This window comes from Seriola aureovittata, chromosome 10 (assembly GCF_021018895.1).
Source record: "Seriola aureovittata isolate HTS-2021-v1 ecotype China chromosome 10, ASM2101889v1, whole genome shotgun sequence".
NCBI lineage: Eukaryota > Metazoa > Chordata > Actinopteri > Carangiformes > Carangidae > Seriola > Seriola aureovittata.
The window spans coordinates 2623358-2644901 of NC_079373.1; the positions used below are offsets into that span (position 1 = coordinate 2623358).

The 21544-nt window shown below is 39.2% G+C and overlaps 1 protein-coding gene across 1 annotated transcript; it reads left to right on the forward strand.

The window, feature by feature from the left end:
• Window positions 1-531: 531 nt before the first annotated feature.
• Window positions 532-11049, forward strand: LOC130175761 (uncharacterized). Its single transcript, XM_056386300.1, has 7 exons — window positions 532-801; window positions 1403-1626; window positions 1765-1866; window positions 2461-2562; window positions 4308-4421; window positions 5301-5409; window positions 7187-11049. The coding sequence occupies exons 1-7, from the start codon at window positions 690-692 to the stop codon at window positions 8851-8853; spliced, it is 2430 nt and encodes an 809-aa protein (XP_056242275.1). The 5' UTR covers window positions 532-689; the 3' UTR covers window positions 8854-11049.
• Window positions 11050-21544: the final 10495 nt, after the last annotated feature.

The window sequence follows — 21544 nt, forward strand, 5'->3', positions numbered from 1 at the left end:
GGGAGAGTAAACTTCAGAATAAAGGTCTACCTGCATATTTTCACCATGGATGTATTAGAAGAATGATTTTCACTTATTTTGAAAGTAAGGACAAAAACGTCTGCAGTATTATTTACCTCTTAATTTCATTGGGGAAATTTAATATTCATTGGCGAAATTTCTTAAATCAATTCCCTCATTTTAGTTCTTTCTAATTGATCTTGAACGTTACTTTTAGTCTCTTAAATTGGTAATAAACAAGAAGTCCATGTCAGTAGTTAATGTATATTCTGAAACGCTTGTCTGAAGAAGTCTCCCACCTAAATTATATATTTATCATTTTTTAATTTATGTATTTGTTTTGTTTAAAAAATAATAATAATTTCCATCTTTTTTGTTGAAATTATATCTGATTATTTTATTTAAGAACTAATATCTCTGATTCGTTGTAAAATTTCCTAAAACAAACTTTATTTACATGACAACCGTCTTCAGTGAGTTTGACCCGGAAGTGATTTTGCAAGTTTTTCAAAAGGCAAAATGATCTGTAAATAGAACTTCGGTGGTGAACAATTGACATCTTCAACTTGTCTGTACATGTCCAGCATGGTGGGCGATCGGAGCCCATTCATAACTCGACTTTGAAAGGTCCAGCGGCTGATGCCCGGTCTTCAGAAACCCGCGGAGCTGAGAGTCGTGGTATCAGTGTGATGGAGGGAAGAGCGCTGCAGGCTGACAGTAACTGTTTACTGAGTTTACCAAAGTTACCGGTGTGGATCATAGAGTACGTCTGGGTTCACAAGATGATGGATATACAAGAAGGTCGGTGTTCAGTTATTTTTTATGTACTGAAAGTTGGGGTAATAACACTTTAATTACGTTTTATTACATTGCACTGCAACAACGTTATTTGTTTGTTTGTTTGTTTTGTGTGCTTAACTGTCACCATACAGAAAACTATTGTTGCATGCAGGCTTGGAAATCTAGGTTAAAACAAACTGCAGGACAGATATAACAGACTGTATGCATTTGTTTACTGTACTGCCTGTGTATGTATTGAGTATGAATATATACAGTACATTGATATGTGTAAGTATGTATAAGGAGCCTATGTAAGCAAAGATATGATAAGTTAGCGCAGCCACAAGTTGCTCAGTGTTAACATCTTTGTTGATCACTTTAAGTTTTCATTTAATTCATTCATTTTCATTTTTAATTCTTAAACAACAATGAAAGAGTCTCAGCTTTAATTTGAATAGATTTACATCAATATGAAAGACCTGTGTGTGAGAAAATGTTTCCGATGAGATAGAGAACCTTGTTGGAGAGTCACTGCAAAACACAACAGATGACTAAAAATGACAGATACAATGAAATTAAAATCAGAGGAGGATGTGACGTGCTTCATGTTTTTTTCGCTCAGTTGTGGACCCTTCTGATTGGCCAGATGTGGACTCTCAGCCTCTTAGCATTGAGGATTCCTGGAGGCTGCGTGTTGCCTCTGCCCAGGTATATTCCATTGTGAAGAACAGGGACATGGAGCACTTCGAAAAAGTGATGGGCTTTCTGGAAGCCACTTACAGACTTCTACCCAGACTGGTGACTCCCATCAAACACATGAAGGTCATGTTTGGCCTTAAAACCATGGTATGGCAGTGAGTGCTGGTAACCTTCAGCCTGAAAAACTGGTGCTACTGACATGTTCTAGTAGAGTTATTCCATGGCTGTATTTATGTGCTTTCTGTTTATCTACCCCTCTCTCTTGGTTATTGTTTCTCTGTCCAGGTGATTATGTGGATGCTCAGGGAGGGTCGAGGAATGGTTGATACTCTGTTTAAAATCGCCCAGTTCTTCCCAAGTAAACTACCTCAATACCAAGATCAATGTGTAAGTGTCCAACACTGAAACTGTCCAAAGTTCTGCATATTTCTAAGTCTTTGAAACAGCTAAACATGCTCTTACTCAGTTGATCTTAGACATGTGTAGAAGTCAGGGGCTTAAATTTTACCTAAAGTTGTACTAATCATTGTTTTGATATAAAGAATGGAAAAAAAGATGACTTTCAATGGGGAAGGGGTCTGTTCTGCAGTTTCCCTCATCTCTACAGAGCATTTTAGCCTCTTTAAGCTCACTGTTTTGGTTCATTCTCACCACTCTCATCGGCCTCGTTTCCAGCTGTGAAAAGCTGCTGTTTTCAGTTAAAAAAGCACTGATATCAACAATGAAAATGAATGAAAAAATCTAACGATGTCTGTCTGGGCATTATTATCTATTTAATTTAGCTAAAAAAATCTATCTGATTAATTTAAATTAACTTACTTATTTATAGACAAGGTAATCAAACAAGCATGTCATTTACAGCATTGTCCAAGTTAGTATGGTATCACCTTGCCGTCCCTAACTACTGCCTATTTTAAAATCTTACCAAAATGAATAGCTGCAACAATGATCTTCTGTTTTATGTCCTGTTTTCTTGCACAGAACCAACACGAGATGTTCCTCATGAGGAAGAACAATATGGACTTTAAGGCTCTGGCACAAGCTCTTGCTATGGACAAGGACAAACTTGAAGATTATATTAAGGTAGAAAAACAGGTCTGAATATCTGTATGTGCCTTGTTTGATTGATTTAATAGCTGTGGGGATGAAGGACATTTTGATTGAAGGTGTTCATCTTGCCAAGTGGTACCTTAAAGCACGAGATGGAAGAGCAGGGGGAAGGGGTGAGATGGATTGCCTTGTTACTGAACTACCACTGAACTACAATCAAGTTCATAATCAATGAAACTAGTGTTTGATTGACCTCTAGCTCCACAGGTCTGTTGCGTAATGTATATTATGTTTATAGTGTAAAACGCAGATGAGAAGTCCATAAATGAAATCCTGATGTGGAGGTGTGCTGAGTCCAGATGCATTATCCTCTACACCACGTCTGACCTTGTAGACAAACTAGAGTGGGTTGAAAATGCATTTTCCCTTAAATAGACTTATAGTAACGTGGTAATGTTACTGAAACGATGAGTAGATTTTATTTACACAACTGAATTTTTATCCCAGTTGTATAAATAAACAAATTATATTTTTATATAATTTTTTCAAATGTATTGTCTCATGCTGCATTCATACAACTAGGCCCAGTCTGCATTCGGCTTACAGGACACCAAAAATGAACTAAAGTCAGTCATTTTCATACAATACTACAAAATATCTTAGAATAAAGAAAACCCTCATGAATAATTTTACAAAATCAAAATTTCAGACATCTATAACAGAATTTATACATCTCTGACAAATATGATGATAAATGATAAATACTAATTAAACATTCTGTCAGATCTTCTTTTTCTGGCTTTAGAGAGAAAGCTATTAACGACCATTCTGATTTCTGATCACCTCTACATCGGATCATTTTGTCGAGCCATTTCCTAAAGAATTGATATTCTTTAATCAAAATATTATTATGTAAAGCACAAAGGAAAATAGGACTCAGCACACAGCTCACACATCCTGTAATTATACTGAATGTTTCTTTAACCTGCCAACTCAGTGGCCAGAGGAAGTTTTAATAAGCACATACAGTGAGGTCCAATGGAAAAGTGGCACTGTATGTCCTTAATTTTTGTCTCAACAAAATATTTTCAGTTTATTTTTCGTTTATCCTGCTGTGGTTGGTGTGAACTGGGAGTATAAGAGAATGAATGGTCAGTGTTGTCTCAAGGTATTACAGACATGTAGCTCTCTGTTGAATTAGTCCACAGCACAGGGTTTCTCTCTCAGTCCTTTTCTATCTGGCAGGGGGCGCTACAGATCTGCATTTGAAGATAAATCCCTATGTGCACCATACACATGTAGAGGTAACCATGTACGTGCAACATCCAGAAAAGGATGTAATGAGGAGTGATTAATGGTAGTTGTTTCTTCTTGTGGCCAATCAGACCTAACAAACTCTGACTGCTGTGAGGAACAACTCTACAAAGTCTTGTTTATATGCGGCGGAGAGAAGTTAGGCAAAAACAGTTTCCCAGAAATCTCTGGAACGCAAGTATTAAAGTTCAGTAGTTAAAACAGTAAACAGACAGATGGAGAGCAACATTGTGGACCAAAACAACCGGTTTCTATGGAAACCCATACCCCGACTGTTTCATTTACCATCTGACTGCAAAAGAAAAGATCACACCAAGTTGTGTGTAACGCAGGTTATTTTTTTTTCATACCTTTGCACCTTGATACATTTACTCTCTACCTTTTGAAATGTATAATTAAAGCCAAAGTGTCTAAACCGTGATGTACATATCCAGATGATATGACACATGCTGTCTGTGTTTCAGAAACAGATGGAGACGCAGTACGGTGAACATTATGCCCAGAAAGTAGAGGACAGGCTGCTGCACTATCTACATGAGCTGGAGACTGTGTTACCAGGAGATACTTTCATTGATAAGGTTTGTGTTTTCCAGTATTGTACACTTTAATCTGCTTGCAGTTTGGTCCCATCTGGAAAAAGCTGCCCTAAACATGGTTTTGGTCGATGAGATGTACAATCATATAGTAAAAAGCTGTACTGACTCTGCTGGTGTGATTTATAAATGTGTTGCACTCAGTTGTACTACAAATAAACACTGCAGTGTTTATTATGTACTGCGTTATTATATCGGTTTGTCTTGTATGTCAGAGAATATCTGTAAGTTTTAGTCGAGACCAAGAATCAGCATTTTAGTCAAATTTAAGCTTTCAAAAGCTTTAAGTGCTTTCAAATGAGATTTCATCCAAGTGATTTTAGGCTAAAAGAAAATTAATGTAAAAATAAGAAATAACAGCTTGTCTGATGAAGAATGCAGCAATTACTTTGCCCAGGTGGTAGTGTTGTACAAGACTGTGTTATATAGTAAGTGTTTATTATAGGTTGTACACTACCATTTAAATACATTAGTAAAGAAAATATTTGGAACCTTTATGTATGCAACACAGCTAAGTACGAGGGAGCTAACCACTGCACAACAAGCCCAAAACCAATCTTCTACAAACCTAACCATTGCATTTTAATAACCAGTAGATGGACCCATTCAAATTAGACAAGATCAGACGATCAAATGTGTTTGACAGTTAATCTGTGTGTGCTTTTGCATTTTTAATACATACAACAAAATGAACACTAATTTAGTCCCAATCATCAAAACATTGCTCCATAGCGCCATTAGTGGACAAAAACTTCTCAGGGTACCTTTCACTCAGTCCATAGAAGAACCAGAAAATAGCCACAGCTGAATTACCTCTGACCATGATGGGAATTTTTTCATATACTATATGAATATGTTCACTAGATCCTGAAGAAAGAAAGTCCTGTTACTGAAGAGGAGAAACTGCTGCTGGAAGTAATTACCTCTGACTCCACGACCATAGCAACAACTCTAAGGAAACTGCTGCACTGCGGTAAGAAAGACCTACACACACACACACACACACACACACACACACACACACACACACACACACACACACACACACACACACACAAATGATTGACGAAAAAATTTATTTGGGGAAACTCAGCAGTGTGTGTGTTGGAATGTTCCTCACGCTTATAATATTAATTCAGGAATGCATTATCAAAATACAACAGGAAGTATTAAACGTCATCAGTGATGCAGCTCCAGCCCAATAATCAGACTGAATTGCCATGGTATTTGTTTATGTTAGTTGTTTTCTTTTTACTAAGTTTTATTTTGCCCTCAGTAACGTGATGTATCCATCCATTGTCATTTCCATAGTGGTTGCAATTTTAATACTACTGAAGGAGCTTTTGCTGTTTAGAGAAAAAAAACTCTCACCCCCACGGGGTGAGTGCAGTGTTCAAAATACTCAAAAGACCAGTGAATGTCCGTACCAAAGAATTTAGTTCAAATTGTTTAGTGAATCTTTTCAGTAAGAAATGAACAATTACAGAATTCTGGATCAGATGTGCCTTTTCCTAACCAATAACAAGTGTTGGTCAGTCCACAGTCTGACAACCTAACTTTTCCTGATCCAGTGTATTTATACAAGTACAAACAAAGAAATGTGCATGGGCGTTTTGTTGTCTTCTGATTGGCTCTGCTGGCTTCCTCCTTCCCGTCTGACTCCGACCTCAAGTGTTACCTAAAGCTCGGCACGCTCAAAGGAAGACAGTTAATGTATACATATAAATTACCAATTATCTACCTCTGTTACCTCCGGCTGCCCCCCTACACATGCCCATAGGGTGATCTTTATCAGTGGTTGTAAATAGTTTCCCTGAGGCAGATGTTTAAACAACAACTCACCCTTAGCACCTAAATATCCACTAGCATAAATCATTAAACAGTTTTAACGTTAATAGCCTGAAATACAACAACACTACTTTTAATTTTACTCCCTCCATAACTGGCTTGTCATTTCTGAATAAAGCCATAACAAATATTTTACGTAATGATATGTAAAAAATAGATGAAGCAGTGTTAGCTACATATTTCATGTCTGAAAAGGCCATTACGATACTGATATTGTTACTCTTGTATTTACCTTCAATTAAAAAAAATCACCATGGGAGTCCATAAATCATTCAGTCAATCAATCAGTCAGTCAGTCATTTTTATCACCTTTGATACAGGTAAGTGCAATTCAAAGTGCTTTACAGTTGACTGACAAGCTGATAATAAGACAGTATAATATAAACAGAAAAACTCTTTTAAACCAATGTACATGTTAAAAAGAAGTGAAAAAGGTAATAAAATAAAACCAATAACACGGACAAAACACAATGAAAATAAAATAGATAAAAGACAATAAAACATTTTTGTGCATATGAAGTGTGTTATTGTGTCTTCGTGTGTGAGTGTATCTGCATAAAGATAGATAGATAGATAGATAGATAGATACTTTATTTACCCCCTAGGAGAAATTCATGTGTCCATTAGCTCATTGTTGATGATAATAATAAATAAACAATAATAATTAGATTGGTCCACTTCCTTTGGCTGAGGTGTTGTATAGCCTGATGGCAGTGGGAACAAAGATATTCTGAACCTCTCTGTTCTGCAGAGCAGTGAGATGAGACGTTTACTGCAGCTGTACTGTAGCTGCTTCTCTGTCCTGCCACAATGTTGTGGAGAGGATGGTTGTAATACATTTCTTATCCTAATGCTAACTGCACATTTGTTAATCAAAATGAACTGCCTCTCCATTCTTCTAGATGTTGCTTCCTGTCGTCCAGCCGGGGTTTCTCAGTCATCAGAACATGGAGACAATGAAATGGAAAGCTCTCAACTCTCAAAGTCTGTGTCATATGGCAGCTCCACAAACGTCCTTCTCAAGTCAGTGGAAGACAAAACTCCCCTAGAGGTTTTTAAGGGAGGAGAGGGGGCTGCCCATGAAGTGTCCAAGGATAGCCCCCTTTTGTGGGAGAGTGACAGTCATTTAGATGTTAGTAGACATCAGCAAAGAAAGGAAGATGGTGAGGTAATCAAGAGGGTGGAGGAAGAGGGCAGTGACAAAGTAAGGCGGGAAAGCAGTCAGAGAAGCAGGGAATGTGTTCGGGAGGCTTCTTCCTCTCCTCATTTCTGTTCCAAACACCAGCGATGGGTGAAGAGCATCCTGCAGGGGTGTCCTGACGAGTGTTCAGAAGAGCTGTTGCTGCTTCAGGCCAATGTTTCTTCTTCTCCACCACTGTTCCAGTCATCCTCATCCACCTCTTCATCACAGGACCTCACCCCCTCTGACCTCATCCCCTGTCCCCCTGCCCAACAGCATCCACCTTCCCAGACCACCACCCATGCTCAGATAGCAGCCGAGGTGTCTAAACCGGCAAATCCCAAAGATGGGCAGCGCTCTGGAGCAGCAAGTGATAACTCTCAAACTGAAGCTCCACCTCTGCCCTCCTCCAGAGACACTCCTCTGTCTGCTCTGTTGTCCCCGGTGGTCCGACTGATAGACATTGCCTCTGCCGGACACAGCTGCCCTACCTTTAAACCCCATCAAGCATCTCTAAATCACTTCATCATGTCTAATCACACGCAGACAGCTTCTGCTTCCAGTTCTCAGGTACTAACCTCTCCTCATTGCCATACCTCAAGGAACAAAGACTCTACATTTGATCAATTAGAAAGTGTGGCCCCAACAAATCCCCCAAACACCATGTCCAAATTGCAAACAGGCTCAGTATCCCATGATGCAGCTACTTTTACCAGCCAAACACAAACTCAACAGTCTTTCTCCAGACTTTCAAGAAAGCGCAGAAGGGCTTGCACTACCACCGGACAATCACAGACTCTGGATGGATTCAGTCAAAACCCTTTGGCTGAACCGTATGAAAAGGCCCCAACTACCTCGGTCTTTACTGCTAATCAAATCACTTTGTCTACAATATCATCTCCACAGGTTGTCCCTCAGAACTCCATCAAACCCCAGACAAACAACACCAGCCCTTGTCAATCAAAGATGCTACCATTCTCCACTGTCGTCTCCTCTACCTCCAGCTCAGACTGTCTGGCTGTCAGGTCTGACACCTGCAGAGTCCGCCGAGCCCAGCTGAGGTTATCAGCGCTGAGTCAGGCTGTTCTGCTGCAGTCCACACTGCTACAGCCCTATGTGAGTCTTACCAGGCTGAGTGCTCAGGAGTGTTGCCGGGTGACCGAAGGGAGATCCTCAGCCAGACATGTAGAGCCTGTGTTACAAGGCAGCAATGAAGAGAGAAGGAAGGAGGAGGAAGAAGATTCAGATTCTTCTTTTGATGTGAACAATCTTTACTCCAGTTATTCTTCAAGCAATGACAGTGAGGAATCACTTCTTAATTGCGACCCAGAGTACAAGCCTGGTATTAAAAAGAAAAGACTATGTATCTATGTAAAGACTACAATATGAGTTCGCTAGGAGCCTGAATCATATATGAACGTTTGAACATATGGACTATAGCCTGAGTGATAGTGGAGGCTTGAGACCAATACTGATATTTGGGATTTTAAAAAATCACATAAAAATATGTTGCCAAGAGTACACTGTTTTAACATGAACAATCTCATAAAGATCTCTTAAATTCTCTTTTTAAAGAATTGTACGATCAAGGCTCGAAGGAAATTGGACATTTTACAAAGTAAAATGCAATTTCTTGTTATTTATTGGCCGACATCTACACAGATACTAATATATCTACAATAAGCTAATATTGTCTGATTTTTCAGTCTATCAGTTAGTGTTGCTAGATTCAGGTTTTAGGAGCTGACGCCGAGTCTGAAGGGAATGTTACACTCCTATTCATCTGACTCCAGGTTATAATACAGACAAAGTTGCTGACAACAACAATCAACCTCATATCCAGCTACAGCAGGGAGTTCAGATGAAACCGCTGTAAGCTATCTGCTCAATAATAATATGTCAATATATGATATGTATATATGACTTTTAGCTTGTTGTGAAGATTATTGTAGCCAAAAACCTGCTAAAAAAATCACTTTACAATTTAAAAGACTATTGAATATGTTTTAAAGGACATACTGTACATAACTTGAGAACCTTGGGGCTTTCACCTCCGCCTTTAGGTGCTGTAAATGCACAATGAATAGAAACTAGTTGGTGTAAATGTTTGAACAGTGCTGAATATCATATGTGTTATTATAGAAGGCATCTTGAGTGTTTGACTGTTCTTTAACTACAGAAAATGGTTTCTCAGTGTGGATTTGTTGACAAATCTAAATAACCCAGTGGGGTTCTTAACAGATCTTTGTGATGTTTTTTTTTATCAGTCGTTCAGTCCAGCACTTTGGGCTAGGCTGAAATATCTCTGTTGGATGTACACTCATGGTCACCAGAGGATGAATCCTATTGACTATTCCTGGCACCATCAGCAGGCAAAGGTTCTCACTTATCCAGTGAGATATCTCAACATCTACTCAATGTATTGGCACAAAATTTTTTAAAGACAGTCATGGTCCCCAGATGATGATCCAGTTGACTTTGGTCATTGCTGGACTTTTCCTCTACCACTACCATGAGGTTCACATTTGTGCTTTTGACTGTCTTGACAACTATTGGATGGGCTGCAATGAAATCTTGTCGTTCATATCACTCTCTCATATATTTGAATGTGGCCAGCCCAGTAGCATGGAGGGGATGCAAACACACAGTGTGCTGGCTACAAAGCTGAACCTGTTTCAACCTGCAACACAATGTGACATCATCCAGCAAGATGCTGTGTCAGCCAATCACATTCATAAAACAACTGTAGCTGCGATAACTTTCAAGAGTTGTTTTTGTTCTGAATCCCCACTTAGTAAAAATTCAAATAACTCTTGTGATCCCTTAATTTTTCATCTACATCGTCACGGGCTAAATTTCAGCATGCAAACATGCTAAAATGGTGAATATGGAAAACATTATACCTGCTAAACACCTACATGTTAGCATGTCACTGTGAGCATGTTAGCATCCTGGTGTTAGTGTTTAGCTCAAAGCACCACTCCAGAACACCAGAAACAATTAGAAAACATTAGTAATACAGCTGCTAATGATGTGTGATCTGAAGGCACCGTTCTGAACTTGCTGTGTAAAAAGTTTGCATTAGTCATATTTGTCATTTTAGTAAATTTCAGTATTATTCAAAATTCATTCAAGTGTTAAGGGCGTGATGATTTCAGGTCAAATGAGTGTTTTCTGCCATGTGGAGAAAGGCAGACTGTCTGTAAATGACTTGTATGACAGGTGTGGACCACCCCAGAACAAGAGAGACAATTCTAGTATGTAAGTATGAAATCACTCTTCATTCATCAACTTTAGAACAAATCTGTTTTTATGAGTCGGTCTTTCTCACAGTGTTTTTTCTTAAGAGGATCCAAGTTAGAACCACTTGTGCACAGTGCTTCTTCACAGCACCAAAATCAGTTCAGCTGCTCTATGAGCTCAGAGATTGATTAAAAACAAATAGTGTATAAGGCACAAGGATGAACTAGCCTGTGTCCACTTGCCTGTTACCTTGTCAGCTGATGTTAGTGAGTGTGTTTACATGTGCATTAGTGTTCTGGTTTTGAGCCTTTTCCTGTTTTTGATTAAAGTCTGGATATGGTGTTTAAATGTCACAGTATCCTGTTTCTAGCAGAGTACTCCAGGTTGTACATCCAGGTTTCTGAAACGGGGATAAGCTGTTATACTAGTGCGCATATAATCGCACTCAGTCAGACCTATTCTCCATGGACCGCCCACTGGGAGTCACGTCTGCTTTCTTTGGCCAGTTATGTGCTTTTCTCCTGAGTTAGTCAATCAGCTCAGTGGACGTTTAGCTCTGTAAGGAGAGCTCCAAAGTGGCACGACTCAGCACCAGCTGTCCTCATGATGGTCAATTGTGTGGTGTGTGCAAAGATGGTTAAAAAAAACAAACTGGTATGGACGTGAGCAGCAAATCACGAAGGGTCAGCTCTGAGGTCAAGAGTACCCCCCCTGTTTGCTTATGTGTGTTTACACAGTGTTATTGGAGGGAATAGTAGATAGAACCAGCCTCTGTGTTTGAGGTAAAATGAGGACACTGGTTACTGGCTTTTGACCTGAGGATTGATTATGAAATATGCCCTTGAATGATGCATCCTGGACATAAAGTTCAACACAGAACAAGTAAAGTATGTGACTGGTACTAGTGTCACAATGGACTTCACCTGGACATGAAACTTTGCATGTGGCTCTTCAGTCATCAAAGAATATTGTGTTTTTTACACTTGCAAGTGGAGGTCTGGAGAGTGATTAAGCTTATACATTTCTTAGTCAGTGACTGAACTGAGATTTACAATTAACGGAACTTCAAGTGAATTTGAGACTAGTAGTTTCACATTCATTACAAATGTTCTGTGATAGTAAGTTAATGAACCACACATTCTGATCTGATTATGAAATACTGAACCATGTATTTCACCAAGGTTCTGCATTCTGAAGTTGAAATTCACAGTTATTGACGGTAACCTCGCATAATGTTAGCCCGGAGTACGTCTGGATGCCTGGTCTACATGAAGGTTTATATTGTCGGTTTCAGTGTATATATTTTTGTTCACATCTTTGGTGGTGATTTTGAAATCTGAGAATATAATCAACACTGACCTGATGTGTCCGACCATTTCTGTAACTTTCGGCAAACTGACAATCCCAACATTCACACCCACTTCACACTAAGATTAGCCAGCTGTGAGACAGACTCTCTCTTTTTATTCCCCTGCCCCAGCGACAGTGAGAGCCGGAGGTTGTCGTCCGTCGCATTGTCATGGGCATGATATCTCAGAAACACCTTGACAAAACTTCTTCAAATTTGGTTTTGGCCTCGTGAATACAATCTCTCCGTAATGCCTTGAGGGAATTTCTTCAAATTTGGTAGAAACATTCATCTAGACTCAAGGACAAGCTGATTAGAATTTGGTGGCTAAAGGTCAAAGTTCTATGGTCAAGGTCACGGTGACCTCACAAAATGCAGTTTCGGCATTGTGAACACAATATCTCCATAACGCCTTGAAAGAACTTCTTTAAATTTGGCACAAATGTTCACTTGGACTCAAGGATGAACTGATTAGATTTTGGGGGTCAAAGGTCAAGGGTGTGGTGACTTCAAAAAACATGATTTTGGCCTAATGAACGCAATATCTCCAGAACTCCATGGGAATCCCTTCAAATTTGGCACAAATGTCAGTTTTATTAGTTTGCATGAGTGCAACACTATGAATGAGACAGTCTGACAATGTGCACCATATCCCCATTTTTAAATATAATTGTCTCCCTCTCTTTTCACTCTGCCTTCAAGTGTGGCCACTGAGAACAACTATAGCACTTTAATGTACAACATTGTTAGACAGAATGTCTTAAAAACTAGTTCTGAAAGACCATGAAATGGCCCAATTCCATTCTACATACTAACTGTTTACAGTTTTTACTATATACCAATATTTTTGCAGTTAAAATAAAAAACATGCAAATACAGTTTTTTTTTTTTGCCAACAGGCATCAATCAAACAGTGACTTTGGAATTAAACTTCCAATTAAATTTCACAATGAGAAAGCAGATATATTTTTTCCAAAGACTGGATCTTTTTTATATTTGTTTTTTATGCCTCAAGCTATCTCAGTAATGCCTTAACAGAACTTCTTCAAATTTGGCACAAAAATTCACTAGGACTCCAGTGGTCAAAGGTCAAAGGTCACTGTGACCTCATAAAACACGTTTGTGGCCAATTCATTCACTAATTATGACACAATTTAACTCAAATGTCTATAAGGATAAAATGAAGTGATGACATTTTATATCCAAAAGGTCAAAGGTCAACTTCACTGTGACATAATGTTCTGTAACAACACTTCTGGCCATTATTCAACACTGTAACTCAGGAAGGAGAGACTGTGACCATATTTCCTGCAGCTCGGCTGGTTGGTGGAGGAAACAACCTTTGTGATTCTAATTTTACTTTTTAAAAAAATAAGATTTAAAATGGACTTTTAGAATCTGTCTCACCACCGCCTGCAGCATATTTCATTACACAACTGTTGCTGTGGTTACAGCTGCACAACATGAAACAGTCTTGAAAGTCTCAACCAGAGAGGGCAGTAAAAAACTGCTTTTCAGCTTATTAAGCAAAACCCAAACCCGATGAAAGAGCTGAGCTATGTTTTTGCTTTATTTTGTCCATTACTGACCATTAGTTTGACAGGCTACACATTAGGCTTCTGTTGGGACACACATAGACAATAGACACAACCAAAGAAAGAGAGAGAAACTGAAACCCAACTCTAGCCCAAAGCTTCATGTAACAAATTGGCCCTAACCGGATCCAAAACCTTACACTTTGTTGGGACCCATACGGTTTCAGTGGAGTAACACAACTCTTTTCCACATGAGTGCACGTGTTTATGTCACATACTGTCACAAGTCCATCAAACTACCTATCCACAGTACAATGTTTTGTAACCCACACACAGTCTAGCTCCTACAAGTATTGTTTGCTTTTATTCATTCATCTTCCTTTCAGTGGATTTGTTCATGCTGTTCCTGTAGCACGTATTTTGTTTGTGCACAGGTGCCATCACCAACAATGACAGAACAAAGTGGCCCAGGCTCTTGGCAAAGCGATACAGTACTGGATAAATGGCAAGGTGCAAAGTGCAAAGTGTGGGGCAAACTGTGTGTACTGAGTTCTTATATAATTCCTTCTAAGAGAAAAAAAACACCTAAATGATCATTTACATGATGAAATTCACAGTATTTTCCACAATGAAACTTATATATCACCAAGACAGAAATCAAAACATCATGCTTGAATTGAACATCATGTTATCAGTGACTGGGTTTGTGATGCACAGATTTTTTTGAGCTGTGTCACAGCAGGATCCCGACAGTCCAGCAGGTGTATGAGAGAGTTTTTTAATAGAATTCATCAGGGACACATTTATTTATTTGTTTAATCACAGGTGTACTAGCTGTGACTGTTTACTGAGTTTTTCCTCGTATCAGTATTGCATCAGATACATGTGATGTTGCATGTTCCCACCATGAGGCTGAAGAGCAGTGGATGACTGATGTAACACTGCATGTTTTCTGTTTTGTTTTTAAAGCCTTAGGTTAGGGTTGCTAACCACTACTGGTGCTTCCACTAAAGGATGCCAGAGTTGGCAACACAATGGGGCCTCGACCAATTAATTGATTTTAATCCACTGTAGATGGTAAATGGTAGATTATTTGCTCTTAAGGGTTTTTGCCAGTCCTACTGACTACTGATCATACACTGACCTCTCCATTCATGCCACCTTTATGTCGACATATTTGCTTTTTGATTAAATATTGGACCGATTACCATGAAATTTGTTAAAGCCATTCATGGCTCCCATACAATGAATCTCAATGGTTTTTTGTGATCTCCTGACTTTTCCTCTAGCACCACCAGCAGGTGGATATTTTTGGTTCAGAGTGAAATGCATAGACAACTACTGGATGGACATTCATGTTGCCCTGAAGATGAATTGTGAGAACTTTGGAGATCCTCTTGCATTTTTTCCCAGCACCAACATCTGATAACTGTCCAAAATGTTTGTCAATGGCGAAATACACTGCTGCAGAGATGACGTATCTATGTAGGCCACACCCGGAAGTTAGTATAACCCTGGTTCTCTCCACAAAAAGCCAATGGGATTTTTCACTTGGCTTCTGGATTACTGCATATATTGCATATTGTAGATCTGTGACAAAAAAGTGTGCTGCTGACATGTTTTGTTCAGCAAGCTAATCTACAGAAGTGAACACCACTTTCATGACGTTTGGAACTTAAATACAATTGCTAAAGGTAAAAAGCTAATGTTAGGCTACAAACCAACTACACCACGGTCACATGACTTCAACAGCACCATCACAAAACTTCCAGCTTGTAGTTTGATTTTCTCCCAGACAACCTCTGTAGTCTCATTTAGCAACTACCCTTTTTTAAAGACATGTAAAAGCTTAAAGAAATCAGGACTGGGGTATTTACTGACTTATTTTATGTTGTAGAATAAAACATGAAAATGTCTTGAGCTTGTTTTAACCACAGACCATATTTCAGTCATCTAACCAAAATCCTATTCAAAAAACCGCCTTCAGGTTGAGGGAACAGGAAGTGCTAAACTGCTAATTAATTTCCAAGTCTAAGCTCATTCATGTGGCTCTCTATATCAGCAGAATTAATGACATTCCCATCAGCCCTAGCTGCATATTGTGTTTTGTGCTAATTAGCAAATGTTAACATGCTAACATAAAGATGTGAGGATGATGAACATTTGTTGTTCAACATTCCAGAGACTTTCACCTCTTAAATGAGAATTGTATTAAATAATATCACCACTTTATTACATTACTGTATAAGTGCACTGATAATGTAAATGGTTGTTTTCCTCTAACTCAGCTTTCTGACAGCTTTGATATTTATGTTGAAAGTGAGAGGTCTCCCCTTGATGGACTACCAGGCAATGACTTTGCAGTTTTGGATGAACCCCGGGGTCAAACTTTGGGCCCACACAAGCAACCTGAACATCCTCTAACAACAGCTGAAACCAGTCATCTGCTCATACTGGCTGGCTCTGGTATTCTCAGACATGTTGTTGTATCTGTTATCATGGTACAAAGGACAACAAAAAAGGGTCCACAAAAAGGATTGGCCACAAGAATCAATCTCTATTAAAGGATAAAGTTGGTGTTATTTTATCTGATTGTTAAGACTTTAAATGATCAAATCCTACTAAGAAGAAACTCAGAATGAATTTATCCTCCTAAAAATATCTTTCTCTGTTGCAATGACTGATATAAGTTATGCTTTTATGATATAATAATAAAATCCATTTCTATTTAGTTTTTCTTTACAGCCATGCCTTTTAGTTTTTATTGCCTTTTTCCCCTCCATGTTATTACTCACAGCAGACTTCTGTTGACCTTCATTTCAGTCAGAAAGGGTAAAATGAACTGATGCTGAGCACAGGGACCCCATGGTTAAAAAAAAAGAGCTTGACTGACCCAGATGTTGTTTAAGTTTGACCAACATTTTTCACCCTCAGTGCTGCTCACTCTCCTCTGAACAGAAGTGTAGGAAATTGGATACATTTGAAATATGAAACAAATGTTTTTCTGTGGCAACAACACCATCATCAGTGTGTTTTGTCTAAATTACTATTTGTCTGTCTCACATATTGATTTAACACAACGTGACTGGACAGTCTAGAGGCTCACATCTGGCAAACACAGAGACACTTCACGTTTTGTTGACTCAGGTATTAGTATGTCATACCCACCATGAATAAGTAACTTTTTGTTTGGGCAGGGAGTACTATAGAGACAACGGGCTAATGCCTTACAGTTACTCTTTCTATATGCTGAATTTGTGTTTGACCTGTTGTTTTGACTGAAGTATTTCAGCATGCAGTTTTACATCCATTACATTTGGGACAAAGTCCATCCATCCATCCATCCATCCATTATCTATACTGCTTAGCTTTGTAGGGTCATGGAGGGGCTGGAGCCAATCCCAACTGACATTGGGCAAGGGCAGGGTACACCCTGGTCACCAGTCTATCACAGGGCTGACATGTAGAGACAAACAACCACTTGTCACACATTGACACCTAAGCGCACTTTAGAGTTGCCAATTAACCTATTAATTAACCGTGTCTTAGGACATGCATATTACAGGGAGAACATGCAAACTCCACACAGAAAGGCCCCAGTCCCGGGGTTCGAACCCAGAACCTTCTTGCTGTGAAGCGACCGTGCACTACTGTGCCGATGGGACAAAGTCTAGTTTTGTAAATCTTATTGTAGTTCATATGGCTTTTTCACTGTAGACAATTTAAATGGTCATAGTAGGAAAAGCACAGGTGTCCCTAAGAACATCATAAAGCAGCAATTTTCCATTAACGATGGAACAATGAACTGCTTGTACAGATGTGGCTTAAAGTGTTGCTCCCTTACACCTCATTGAAACAATGCTCTGTTCCTCCTGAAAATATTAAAATTAAAAGCTTTCAAATAGGGAGGTGGGTGGGCTTGATGATACCTGTATCACCTACTGTGCTTACTAGGGGACCAAACAGAATTGCCCAATATATCAAAATATGACTTTACAATGATAAAGGTCGGAATCATCATGGCTGCCCCAAGTGACCCTCATTATGGAAAGCTCCTTCCTCTCCAGACCTTAAAACATGGATGGAGTCTATGTTAGAGATGGTATCATATGAACACAATCTAAAATCAGTGATGAAGGTGAAAACTTTAAGAGGTCTTGGAATGGGTTTTTTGCTCACAGCATGACTGAGACACTGTGATCTGTTGCATTACTTTAATTGCCATATGTTTATTTTGGTTTTAAAAATGAATGTGTACCATGTGCCTTGGAATACCTCATAACCAAAGATAATACTGGCTGTTTGTGTATATTGAAATAAGTTAATGAATGATAAACAAGAAGAAGTTTAAAGTCCCATATAGTCTAAAGGTAGATGTCCATGTGTTGTTTGATTATAAAGCAGGTCTAGGTTGTATATTAATACTGTGAAGGTATCAAAGCCTCAGTCCACAGAGAAATGCACACAGCCTGTATTCAGAAACTGAGCCTTAAAACCAGCCGTCAGAACTTCTGGAACTTTGTGATGTCACAACAAAGCAGTCACTGCTCTCAGTCAGGCCTCAAGCCCCGCCCACCTGGACCCACCATCCAACCTTGCAGGATTTGGCTTTGTTGAGTGTTTACCTGAAATCTGATATATTTTTTATTGAATCTCTGTTAAGGACTCTTATTAGTGTTTTGTTTTCAGCTTTTAATCTTTTAAACCATGTTTTTCTACTGATGTTGGATTACTTTGTACTCTTTTTTTTTATGACTTAGACTTGGACTGATAATCAGCAATTACTGTGGACGGGTGACCTTCCACCCTCTAGCTTATGCCTTCATCGCCCAGCATACTATTCCATGGGTATGGACTGTTTCAGGCCGTACCTAGTCAACATTGGGTGACGCACAATGAAACGATGGGGCATAGTGTTCAAATGTCTAACAACTCATGCTGTACACCTTGATATGCTCACCCGTATGGATACAGACTCCTTCCTGATGGGACTTTGATGCTTCATTGCAAGACGAGGGAAGCCTTTTGAGCTGTTATCCGACCAAGGCACAAACTTCAAAGGTGGCAGCTCTGAACTCAGAGAAGCTTTCAACTCAATTACCCCACCTCTACAAACAAAACTTGGAAACCAGCAAATTCACTTCTGTTTCAACCCCACACATGCGCCACACTTCTACGTTACTGGGAGTGTGAGATTCGCTCCATCAAATCTGCTTTACACACCACCCTTGGATCTCAGACTGTCGCAAAGGAGGCCTTGACAACAATACTTATTGAGGTAGAGAGTATTATCAACTCCAAGCCCCTGGGTTACCCAGACCCAATCACTCCCAGTATGCTGCTGATGGGGCGGCCTGACCAATCAGCACCACAGGTTGTCTACCCTGACACAGAGGTCCTCAGTTGTCACAGATGGCGACTGCCAAGCCTTGGCAGATCAATTCTGGATCCACATCATCAGGAACTATCTGCCAGTCATTCAGATCCACTCCAAGGCAACAGGAAAAGGATGATCTGTGGGCAGTTACTGTGGGCACCTTCGTCCTTATCATTGACCAATTGTTTCCAGTGTTGTGGTGGTCCACATCGCTACATCAAAGTGTTTACCCTGTAATGCCTTGTAGTAGTTTGACAATCATATCATGTCGATTATCAGTGATCTGGTATTTACTGCCATTCTTTGTAATACATATAATCCCCAACAATATTTCAGTTAATTAGTTATGTATGTGCCATCGGAGTGTTGATTGTTTATGTATGTTATGGCAGCAGTGTATGTGCACAAAAGCATCTATTAAAGGGCAGTTGCGCCGCCATTGAATGTTATTAAAGCTGTGTGTGTATCACCTCGGGAATAAGTTTGAACCAAAATACTTTTAACCTCAATGTTCTCTGATAATCATGAGGACTCTATTCTTATTTATTAATTTGTGTTGTTTATCATCACATTACTCTTGCAATGTGTATGTAGGACATATTGTTTATACTTATTATTATTATTATTGCTTATTCTTAACTTTGTACATATTCTGTTTCTCTCTTTTATATAGAAACCACACACCTTCATGAGTATGAGTCATACTTATGAGTATCATAACCTGTAATGAGTAAATAAATAAATGAGTGGCATGGTCATCAGGGTGTGTGATTGGACTCCTGTTCTTACCGGACAACCTGTGGAGAGTGCACATCCACAGAATCAGCACCTAAGGGTTACAAAATAAGAATCCAAAAAAACAGGTAGGAACAAAACCACAGAAAATCCGAAAACACACAGGGAACACTGGAGCACAACAAACTTCAGAGGGAAACCTGAGCAAAACTACAAGCAGGATTACAGGTTGACAACAATAGGACAACAGACAGACTGACAAAGACAAGTGGGAGTACAGTGACTACCTACACACCAGGGAGGTAAGGATGATTGAACACAGGTACACATGAATGCATAAACACATCAGGGTGGGCAGACACTCAGCAATGAGGGAAATACAAGACAAAGACAAATACAAACACAGTGGACACACAAGGAACTCTACTACAAAATAAAACAGGGAATAAAAAAAATGTCCAAACATAAAGCGTTATCAAGGCGAACCATGCCGAATACATAAAACACAGGAAAAGTGTACAATATGGATAATTCAGGTTCATGGGATTGTAGTCAACCTCTCTGGACATAGTGGCAAGAGGTATATTGACCCCAGATTGAACAGAAGAATAGTTTGAACGGTGGAAGAGGAACCAAGTAAACATCTAAACAAATATAAACTGACCTCCAAGATCAAGGTACACAAGTGTCCAGTTGCACTATACATTGCTTTCTGAATGTAAGTGGGCTAAATGGATGAAGACTCAAGAAGACCCACAGAAACATAAAAAACAGACTGTTCCCTAAAATGCATGTTTGCAAGATAAAAATGAAGCTTTCAACAAAGATAGATAGATAGATAGATAGATAGATAGATAGATAGATAGATAGATAGATAGATAGATAGATAGATAGATAGATAGATAGATAGATAGATAGATAGATAGATAGATAGATAGATAGATAGATAGATAGATACTTTATTTATCCCCTAGGGGAAATTCATGTGTCCATTAGCTCATTGTGATATTATTATTATTATTATTAATAATAATAATAATAATTATTATTATTATTATTAACAATAATAATAATAATAATAATTAGATTAGTCCACTTCCTTTGACTGAGGTGTTGTATACCCTGATGGCAAGTGGGAGCAAAGGATCTCCTGAACCTCTCTGTTCTGCAGCGCAGTGAGATGAGACGTTTGCTGCAACTGTAGCTGCTTCTCTGTCCTGCCAGAATGTTGTGGAGAGGATGGTTGGTATTGTCAAAGATGGCCTCCATTTTACATTACATGCGTCTCTCCACAACAGTCCTGTGTGAGTCCAGACTCCTGCCAAGCACAGACCCAGCCTTTTTGACCAGCTTGTCCAGTCTCTTTGTGTTCATGTCAGACATGCTGCTGCCCCAGCAGACTGCAGCATGAAAGAGTCCACTGGCCACCACTGACTGATAAAACACTGCAAACGTCAAAGGACCTGAGCATCTCCACTGTGAAACATGGAAGAGACTCAGTTATGTTAAAGGCTTGCCTTGCTGCTTCTGGCACAGGGAGCCTAGAATCTGTGCAGGGAACAATGAAATCAGGAGATTATCAGCTGCAGGTCACAGCTCCTCCAATGGGATAATGACAAACATACATGTACAAGCAGCCAAGAATGGATGAAATAAAAACACTGACCTGCTCTGAAGCGGCCTGCTGTGAGTCCTGATCTTAATCAAACTTAACATCTATGAGAAGAACTGAAACTCACAGCTGGGAGCATATTAGAGGAGAATATTTTTGTTCATACCATTTTTATTTGTTGTGTCATGTAAAATAATATGTTACATTGATCAAAAGCAACATGTCTGTTC

Coding starts and splice junctions, on each gene's coding strand:
- LOC130175761 (XM_056386300.1), top strand. CDS start 690: ATGGAGGGAAGAGCGCTGCAGGCTGACAGTAACTGTTTACTGAGTTTA. Junction 802..1,402: donor GATGATGGATATACAAGAAG/GTCGGTGTTCAG, acceptor TTTTTCGCTCAG/TTGTGGACCCTTCTGATTGG. Junction 5,410..7,186: donor AAGGAAACTGCTGCACTGCG/GTAAGAAAGACC, acceptor CCATTCTTCTAG/ATGTTGCTTCCTGTCGTCCA.